This window comes from Spermophilus citellus, assembly GCF_964194105.1.
Source record: "Spermophilus citellus genome assembly, chromosome: 3".
NCBI lineage: Eukaryota > Metazoa > Chordata > Mammalia > Rodentia > Sciuridae > Spermophilus > Spermophilus citellus.
This window is the reverse complement of record NC_138184.1, coordinates 216,674,541-216,684,370: the sequence shown is the minus strand read 5'-3', so window position 1 is coordinate 216,684,370 and position 9,830 is coordinate 216,674,541. Positions and strand designations below refer to the sequence as shown.

The following is a 9,830-nucleotide window of genomic DNA, read 5'->3' as shown; positions in this document are numbered from 1 at the left end:
TTTTGTTTGTATATGCATTGGAAATATGTGGGAAGATGCATATCAGACTGTTAGACTATTAGTAATGGTCACCATCTTGTAATGGGAATACAGAGGGAAGGACAAAGGGAAAAAATTGTGCTTTTATTTTGCTTAAACCATCTGAATTCCTTAAAATAACAGGCTTATATTACTTTTAGCTTTTTTTTTTTTTTTTTTGTGTGTGTGTGTGTGTGTATGTGTGTATTACTGGGAACCAAACTCAGGATCTCATGCATGCTAGGCAAATTGAGCTACATCGCCTGGCCCCCCACACCACCAGCATTTTTTTTTTTTTTTTTTTGGGCACTGGGGATTAAGGATTGAACCCAGAGGTACTTAATCACTCAGCCAAATCCCCAGCGCCCCTGCCTTTTTTTTTTTTTAATTTTAAGACAGGGTGTCACTAACTTGCTTAGGGCCTTGCTAAGTAGCTGAGACTGGCTTTGAACTTGGAATCCTCCTGTCTTAGCCTCCAGAGTAAATACGACTGTAAGTATGCACCACTATTCCCAGAATCTTGTATTTTTTTTTTAGTTGTTAATGGACCTTTATTTTTTTATTTATATGCAGTGCTGAGAATCAAACCCAGTGCCTCACACATTAAAGGCAAGCACTCTACCTCTGAGCTACAACCCCAGCCCCCTTGTATTACTTTTTAAATTAAAAAAAGGAAAAACTTTTAAAAGTAGATCAAGAACATCAATTCAGGTGGTGATACCTAGAATAAGAAGTCCAATAAATTCACTGACAGTAAAGATGAAACCTCCAGTTTATTCCCCTAATTAATCAGTCAACAAAATTGCAGAGAAAAATCCTAACTTTAAAAAAAATTTAATGATAAATACATATTATAGAAATGATTAAATTCTCATACGAAGATAGCATCCAAGGAATTTCTCCATGTTCATGGCTCCCAGCCCTTCCCTCCAGGTTGATGGGGCAACTGGAGACCCACCAAACCAGCAGACTCCTCCACTGAGCGCTCACCCCTGCCATGAAATTCCTGATGAAGGGCCACATGTTCTCGGATGCTGCGCAGGAGGCAGAGATAGGTGGCAGCTTGGAAATGAAGCTCATGCTGGGCTCTGCACAACTTCTCACTGGTGACCTAGAGAAGCAGAAAGGTTAGAGTTAACACCCCTGCAACAGATACAGGTCTACAGAGAAAGATTTAATAAAAAAGCTTTCTTACTCTTATTTTGGGTACTAGGTATTTAACCCAGGGGTACTTTACCACTGAACTACACCCCGGCCTTTTTTATCGAGACAGGGTTCCACTAAATTGCTGAGGCTGACCTCCAATTTGTGATCCTCCTACTTCAGCCTCCCAAATCACTGGTATTACAGGCTGCACCACTATCCAGATTTACAAATATGCATGTTTCTATTTTCTTTTTTTTTTAAAGAGAGAGTGGGAGAGAGAGAGAATTTTTTTAATATCTATTTTTCAGTTCTCAGCAGACACAACATCTTTGTTTGTATGTGGTGCTGAGGATCGAACCCGGGCCGCACGCATGCCAGGCGAGCCCGCTACCGCTTGAGCCACATCCCCAGCCCTTCTTTTTTTTTTAATGTTTATTTTTTAGTTATAGTTGGACACAATACCTTTATTTTATTATTTATTTTTATGTGGTGCTGGGGATAGAACCCAGGTCCTTGCCCGTGCTAGGAAGCACTCTACAGCTGAGCCACAACCCTAGCCCTGCATGTCTCTATTATCTCTGTGCAATTTGCTCTCTAAAGAAAGTCTGTTTAAGGGCTGGGGATGTGGCTCAAGCGGTAGCGCGCTCACCTGGCATGCGTGCGGCCCGGGTTCGATCCTCAGCACCACATACCAACAAAGATGTTGTGTCCGCCGAGAAATAAAAAATAAAAAAAAAAAAAGAAAGTCTGTTTAAGCCAAGCACGGTGATGGCACACATCTGTAATCCCAGGGGCTCTGGAGGCTGAGACAGTTGGATCGCAAATTCAGGCCAGCTTGGGCAATTCTGAAGGACCCTATCTTAAAATAAAAAGGGCTAGGGATATGGCTTAATGATAGAAGGTCTCTGGGTTCAATCCAATACAAAAAAAAAGCATACATGTATAATTAAAATATTTATAGGAGCACTCACAATAATTGTGTTCTTTTTTTATTAGCACATTATAATAGTGGAATGTTGTTACATATTTGTATATGTAGACAATTTAATGATATAATTTGGTCAATTTCATTGCCCTGTACTTCCCCTTTTCCTCCCCTCCTTCCCCCATCCCCTTCCCTCTATTCTGTTGCTCTCCCTTCTATTTTCATGCGATCCTCCAATATCACCTTTTTTTCTTTCTAGCTTCCACATATGAGAGAAAATATATGACCTTTGACTTCAAGTTTGGTTTTGGCTTATTTTGCTTAATATAATGCTCTTAAGTTCCATCCATTTTCCTACAAATGACATAACTATACTCATTTATTAGGAAAGTTGACCTCCACTTAATCAAAAGTTTTGTTTATTTAATGCTGGGAATTGCATCCAGTGCCCTGTACATGCTAATAAGCATGTGCTAACCCACTGAGCCACACCAGCCTCAGCCTTAACAAGACTGTTTGGGTTTTTTTTGTTGTTGTTGTTTTGTTTTGGGTACTGGGGATTAAACCCAGGACACTTTACCACTGAACCATATCCCTACCCAGTCCTTTTTATTTTTCTTTTTAAACTTATTATTTTTATTTGGTACCCAGGATTGAAGACAGGGGCACTTAACCACCGCACCACACCCCCAGCCCTTTTTTGTATTTAGAGAAAGGGTTTCAAGGAGTTGCTGAATTCGCAATCATCCTGCCTCAGCCTCCTGAGCCACTGGGATTACAGGCGTGTGCCACCACACCCAGCTTATTTTTTGAGATTGGGGGGATGTGGGGTGTGTGTGTATGTCACTAAGTTGCTTAGGGCATTACTAAATTGTTGAGGCCGGCTTTGAACTTGTGATCCTCCTGTGTCAGCCTCCTCAGTTGCTGGGATTACAGGCATGTACCACCAAAGCCAGCTTTTTTTTTAAATGGGGAGGGGGGAGTTGGGGTGGAGGGAGCCTATGTTGCCCAGGCTGGTATTGTACTCCTGGGATCAAGCAATCCTCCCTGCCCCCATCCCCAACAGCTGGGACTATAGGCATGTATAGTACATCCAGCAAACAGAATTCTTGAGGTGTTTAATTGAGTATTTCTAAATTTTAATACCGGAAGCCATAATCCTTAGTTTCAACTCCTTCATTTTACAAATGAGGAAACTAAACTCCAGTTGTTAGTTAATGGCAGAGATTAGAACTACAATCAGGTCATTGATTGTTAATGCCACCTAAGAAATATAATATTGAATTTTCTCCCCTTCAAACAAAGTGCTGTTTCATTTTGTTTCTGTGCTTTGGTTAATATGGTATATACCTTTCATTTCAAAATTAAAGACTTATTTTGTCTGAAAAATAATGACCTTGTCCTCAATATTACAAAATTATAGTTTTATATACAAAAGTAATATACATGTGTTTATGGTACTTAAACTTGCTCTCATGGGGATGTGGCTCAGTGGTAAAGCCCTTCTGTCTGGGTTCAATATCCAGCACAAAAACAAAACAAAAATTTCCTCTTACAACTTATCCATCTGAAAAATCTGGGCTCTAATGACTTTTAAGAAGCTGAATACTTCCTGGGAGTGGTGTGGAACGCCACCAAGGCAAGAGTATTACAAATTCAAAGCCAGCCTCAGCAATTTAGCAAGGCCTTAAGCAACCTAGCAAGACCATGTTTCAAAAATTTTTTAAAAGGGGGTGGTGGTTGGGGCTGGGCTTAGTGGTTAAATCCCTGGTACCAAAAAAAAAAAAAAAAAAAAAAAATCAGCAAGCTGGAAACTTCATATTCATTCCAAAGTCTCAGTGAAATGTAGTATGTTGTCCTCTGCTTATATATTTTGTGTTCTAAGGTTATGAGAATGGGGCAGAAATAGTGGGGAAGTGCACATATATGGGGATGTGTGGATTAGTCCCTGGGCACCATTTTCTGCATAATCCCATTTCTTTCTTTAAATATCTAGGATTAGAATCTGAAAACTAAACTATATGCTATCATATATGTGCAAATGGCAGTCATTAGTTACATCAAATTTAAATTAACTTTTGTTGAATTCAAACTTAGCAACTGTCTCAGCCTGAGTTGCTAGGATTACAGGTATACACCTCTACATCTAGCTAAACTTTCTATTTTTATGTTTTGTTTTGCATGTTGTTGGATATTAAATCTAGGGTCTCAGGCATACTAGGCAAACACTCTAACACTGAGATACAACCCCAGCCCTAGAATTTCAGGCATGAATTTCAAATGTCTTTTAGAGCAATTTTAGAGCCACTATCAAACTTCATTCAAGAGCAATAATGTTACCTGCATAAGATACAACAATAATCATGTCACCTCTTAAAAATCTTAGCATGTCCTTCCCTTATACCTACAATAAAATTAGCCTTTTCATTTTGCAATACTAGGGATTGAACCCAGGTGCACTCCACCACCAACTTACATCCCCAATCCTTTTCACTTCTTATTTTGGAGTAACATCTCACCAAATTGCCCAGGCTGACCTTACACTTGTGATCCTCCTACCTCATCCTCCTGAGTAGCTGGGATTACAGGTTTGTACCTCCAAGCCCAGCTATACCTACAATAAAATTTAAATTCCTACCTACCACCTACCTCATCTTCCACCACTACTGCACTCTAAGCTTCAACCATTCTCAATTTCAATTATGTTAGGCTTCTTAGCTTTAAAATATGCAGTTTTTTTACTTGTATCATCACTCTCCCTGAGCCCCATTTAATTGCTAATTCCTTCAGGCCCATACTTACTGTGCTCCTGAAAGCCTTCCCTAACTACCCTTTCTTCCCAATTATTTACACCCTTAACACTTAGAAGTGTTTCACTGGATGGCTCCTTAGGTGGGATGTAAGTTTAAAATACAGGATTCCTGTACATCTTTTTTTTTTTTATATTTTTTTATTTTTTAGTTCTCGGCGGACACAGCATCTTTATTGGTATGTGGTGCTGAGGATCGAACCCGGGCCGCACGCATGCCAGGCGAGCGCGCTACCGCTTGAGCCATATCCCCAGCCCCCCCTTTTTTTTTTAACTTTTTTAGTTGTAGATGGACACAATACCTTTGCTTTATTATTTACGTGGTGCTGAGGATCCAACCCAGGGCCTCATGCACAAGAGGCAAGCGCTCAACCACTGAGCCACAACCCCAGCCCATGTACATCTTATTCTTGGCATTTGGCCCAAGTTCCTAGCACCAGTATCTAACATTGTGACCTATTAAAAACTAGGTTAATTTTAATTTTAAGATCTTGTTTTCTAAATTTCATAGCTCATAAATTCAACAGTTAAAATAATTCTTCTTCTCACACTGCTCAATGACAACAGGCTTCATTCCCTGAAGCACAAACGATTCTATAATGTTTTACTTCTGAGATTGGTTGCAACTTTTTTCCAAGTCAGATCCACAACTCCAAAGGTAGCAATCGGGAGAATTATTTTTGGGAACCAGCTAATCTAAATTCTAGTTGTTGTACTGATTCTTGCTCAAGTAAATGTCCCTGAGCCTCAGTTGCTTCGTTTTGAAAATGAAACTGTCTTCCACTCGCTTTAACCCAAGGGGGATACATGTTTACATTTATCTGCTTACAGAAGTTTTAGTACAAAAGTATCTGGTCATGCAGCAAGCTCACGCTGAACTGACAGCACTCGTACCGTTCCCAGGGGCATCATTTTCCTAAGGGGTGCAGGGGACACCACATAGGTAAAGTAAAACACTGTCGACCCTTCAGAAAGCTCCCAACATTCCCCGCCACACTGGTTTTCCTTTATGCCTCAAAGTTTGCTTCTCATAATGTCTACTGGGGGAAGGGTGGGGAGTGCCAGGAATACGCTGTGCCTCTAAGTGTGGGGACACTACACCAAGCCTTATCTTCAGGCCGGTCCCCATTTCCTCCGCTCCCCTTCTTCCGACTCTTCCCTCCCCAACAAGCAGCAGAAGCGGCCAATGAACTCCTCCCGCGCGGCTCCACCCCTGCCTGCGGAGGGCCGCGTCGCCGCCCGGGCTTAGGCCGGAGCTAGAGCAGGTCCTGGGCTTCTGTGGTGGGCCCCGGGCAGCAGGCCCTAAGACCAGGTGCTCCCGACACCCGCCCAGACCCGCCTTTTCCTCCCTTCCCGGGACGTGGTGCTCCCGGGACACGGTTTCCGTACCCGATGTGAACGGAAAGCCTTCACAAGGTACCGATAGGCCGCGGTGTCACGATAGGGTCGCCCGGTGGCCACGCTGAGGTAGCGCAACTCCCGCAGAAGGCCTCGCAAAGTGCGCGCCGGGGACCCTAAGGCCGCCATTTTTATGTCCTTTCCAGAGGTGGAGCCGAAAGGCGCCCTACGCAACTGCTAGCGCCCTCGCCCTCAGCTACCCCCGCGAGACGCTTAGTGGTATGGTCGGACTCCGACTGCCGGCTCCCCCTGCCCACGGCCAGGGTGAAAGGTCTCACTTCCCTATTCTGCGGAGCCATATTAATCGAACACCGAGCGGCGCCCTCACGAACCCAGAGAAGAGCAAGCGACCGCTGAGTCTAACTGGGTACCGGGTCCTCCAGAAACGCTGCGAAAGGCCGATCGAGGGTAAAAAGGTCCTTTCTTGCCTGCGTACTTAAAAAGACGTTTTTAGCTGACCAACGGCCGATTCTCAGAAGTGGGTTAGACGGGAGTGAATGAGAATTTGATACGGAACACGCTTTTAAGATTTTTTTTAACGCTATCTAGAAGGGGTATCGAAATTAAACCTATTCGGACCTCCCAAAAGCCTTAAGGGACTTATGGCTCAGAGAAAGGAGGTGAAATATCCTCATTTTTGCAAACGGTAGCTCAACAGCTAGTAAAACCACACATACACTATTCCATTTTTCAAAAAAGTAAAATGAAAGTGACTTACTTAGATATAATCGTTTCAGAAAAGAGAAAAAAGCATCCTAAAGTAAAAGCACAACCACCCCAGATGGGACTCGAACCCACAATCCCTGGCTTAGGAGGCCAATGCCTTATCCATTAGGCCACTGGGGCTTCTGCGAGTGAGACGCTCAAACCACATGTTCAATTTTTTTCTCCTTGGTACGTCATCGTCACTTAAGATTATCTTTACCCTATCCTGAGAAGCCACAGCTAGTGTCAATATGAGGGTCGAAGCATGCTGGGAGTTGTAGTTTAGAAAACAAAAGCCCAATTACAGCTCAAAGGATTTACCCTCGAAACAGCAGTCTGGCGCCGAATGCTGAGCGGGCGCGCGCACGCACGCGTTTGCGTACGCGTTCGCAAAAGCAGTCGCCCCGCGCCTGCGCAAAAGTGGGCTTGCGACGTCGCGGAGCCGGGCGCGCAGCACAAACTGATCCTTGAGACCCGCCCTCTGAGGCTTTTCTCCTTCGGGCTCTCACCGGAAGCAGCCTGGTCCTTTCCGGCGTGATGGTTCTTTCAGGCATGGTTTTGCTCCAGCAAGCCGTTAGGCGGCGTCCTCAGCGGTCAGTTTCTGCTTCCGGTTGAAGAGCCGAGGCATTTCCGCAGAGCTGGGGACGTGTGGGAAACGTATGCCTTGTGTTTTATATTGGTGGGTCAACGATAAACATGGGGTCGCGAGAAATTTGTAGTTAATTCATTAGGAATTAGAAGTATCTTGGAATAAACTGAGTCGTTTTCGGGTTCTGCCCTTAATCGTACAGTTTGGACAAGTCCCTTTTATTCTCGGCGACGCTTGCCTTTAAATTTCTCAGGGGCTTTCCATTGCCCCAAAGACCGCCAGTTTCCTGAAATTGACATACTGGACCTCACGTAAATCGGCCCTAGCTTGTGTTGCAGGCGCCATCTCCCATCGTTCGCCTCTTGTCAGCCTCTGCTCCAGGGATCTGAACTTCTCCCCCCCCACCTCCTTACAGTCACTGTGCCTGTACCGTTTGCGCCCTTGGGGTTTTGACTTACTCCAGTAGTCAAGGGTCGGCCTTGCTTGATGCACTCCATCTCCTCTGGCCTCCCGTTTCCCTTGGTTTATTCCTTGTACTATTGTGGTTGTCAGTTTCCCCCGTCTGACTGGGATATGTAGAGCTGCGGTGGCCCTCTCTGTTCCTGCAGGCCAGTTCTGGAAGGACAGTCAGCTCCTTAAGGGAGGCGCACCTTTTAGCCCTAATGGCTACAAGACATTAGCTGCTGGCAGGGTGATGAACACAAATGGCACAGTAATGGTACCTGGGTGAGTGAAGCCGACTTGGGAAACTGGTGAACTGCATGTCGCCTCGCCTGCCGTGCAAGGGCAGCCACCGTTTACCTCCATAGGTTGTTGCGGTCTAGGAAGACACACACTTTTTCGTCAAAAACGATAACTGTTTTTAGAATATTCTGTCTTTCCTTCTAAATAGGATTAATACCCTAAAAGTACAACATGCCGAACAAAACAGCTCACAGATTACTGGTTTGTAAAGAAAGAAGGAAGAGAAAAAAGGGGGTAAGATAAGAAGATAAAAGTAAAAATAGTTCCTGTGTCTAGATCTTGGGAAAAGAACTTGCTTTGGTAATCTTGCCTTTGGGAAGAATGTTAGGTGCAGGACAGGCTGAACTAAGTTGTCTGCAGGGCAGCCTGAACAAACGTTAGCTGCAGGATAACCCATGCACCCAAACCACCCTCTGTCTGGTCCTTTATCACCTGTTTGCGTCAAGTTTGAACTCTCAACACCGCCCCCCTCAAGGCTAAACCCTTAATCCCCCTTGTGCCAACAAGGCAGCTTGCAGACCCAGAGACCCCATTAGATTTTGGCTATAAAAAGTCCCTCCTTCCGGGCCACTCTCTCTTGCTCTCTCTTGCTTTTGTTCTCCCTTGCTCTCTCTTTCTTCTCTTGCTCTCTTTTTCTCCTCTTTTGCACTGCTGCAATAAAGATCTCTTAGTCCCTCCAAGTGTTGTGGTCACTTTCCTTTCAAAGAGAAACTCCTCAGAAGAAATATAAAGAGTGAACTCGTGGGCTGGGGATGTGGCTCAAGCGGTAGCGGGCTCTCCTGGCATTCAAGGGGCCGCGGTTGGATCCTCAGCACCACATACAAACAAAGATGTTGTGCCCGCCGAAAACTAAAAATAAACATTGAAATTTTCTCTCTCTCTCTCTCTCTCTCTCTCTCTCTCTCCCTTAAAAAAAAAAAAAAGAGTGAACTCGTTTTTATTGATTTAACATGTAACATGTGAGACCCTGTTAATAACCCAGTCTCTTTATATCTGTGCTCTTCAGTGCCCTCAGGTGATTACCATTCCTAGTTGAATTAAGGAATGTTAAAGCACAATATTGGACACAATACCTTTAAACAGTTTTCAGAAGTTTGTTTTGCATTTTGGATGTTCCCCACTCTCCATTCATATACTGAGGGTTTCCTATCATTTGGGCTATGATCTGGCCTCTAATTAGTGTGGTCTTGGTGGACTTGTAATAGTGGTCTACTTTATGCTTTGAATATAACCCTTGCTGCTCTGCCACTGCAACTTATTTTTAAAATGGACATGTTTCTTCCTCTCTCTTTGCTCCTCTGCTCCTCCCTAATCTCAGGGGAAACAAGATTACCTTTCTTCCCCACTTATCAGAAGATATCAGAAGTGAGTATCTCCCAAATTAACAAATGGATTACAATTCAATAGAAACATGAGAAATATAGCATTTGAAACACCTCTTCAAAAGCTCCCTCTTCCTGTTGATGGGCAGGATCACAGCCTCTGGGACCAGAGTT

General features: G+C 43.9%; 1 protein-coding gene across 1 annotated transcript; it reads right to left on the bottom strand.

Annotated features, from left to right (window-relative positions):
- Window positions 1–835: 835 nt before the first annotated feature.
- FMC1 (formation of mitochondrial complex V assembly factor 1 homolog) lies at window positions 836–6,554 on the bottom strand. The gene is made up of 2 exons (XM_081285441.1): window positions 6,288–6,554; window positions 836–1,129 (listed from the first exon to the last, which is right to left on the bottom strand). The coding sequence occupies exons 1-2, from the start codon at window positions 6,423–6,425 to the stop codon at window positions 926–928; spliced, it is 342 nt and encodes a 113-aa protein (XP_081141567.1). The 5' UTR covers window positions 6,426–6,554; the 3' UTR covers window positions 836–925.
- Window positions 6,555–9,830: the final 3,276 nt, after the last annotated feature.

Excerpts from the sequence above, each read along its gene's own strand:
- FMC1 (XM_081285441.1), bottom strand. The coding sequence starts at position 6,425 with ATGGCGGCCTTAGGGTCCCCGGCGCGCACTTTGCGAGGCCTTCTGCGG. Across the intron at positions 1,130-6,287 it reads AGGCTTTCCGTTCACATCGG|GTCACCAGTGAGAAGTTGTG; the intron begins GTACGGAAACCG and ends CTGCTTCTCTAG.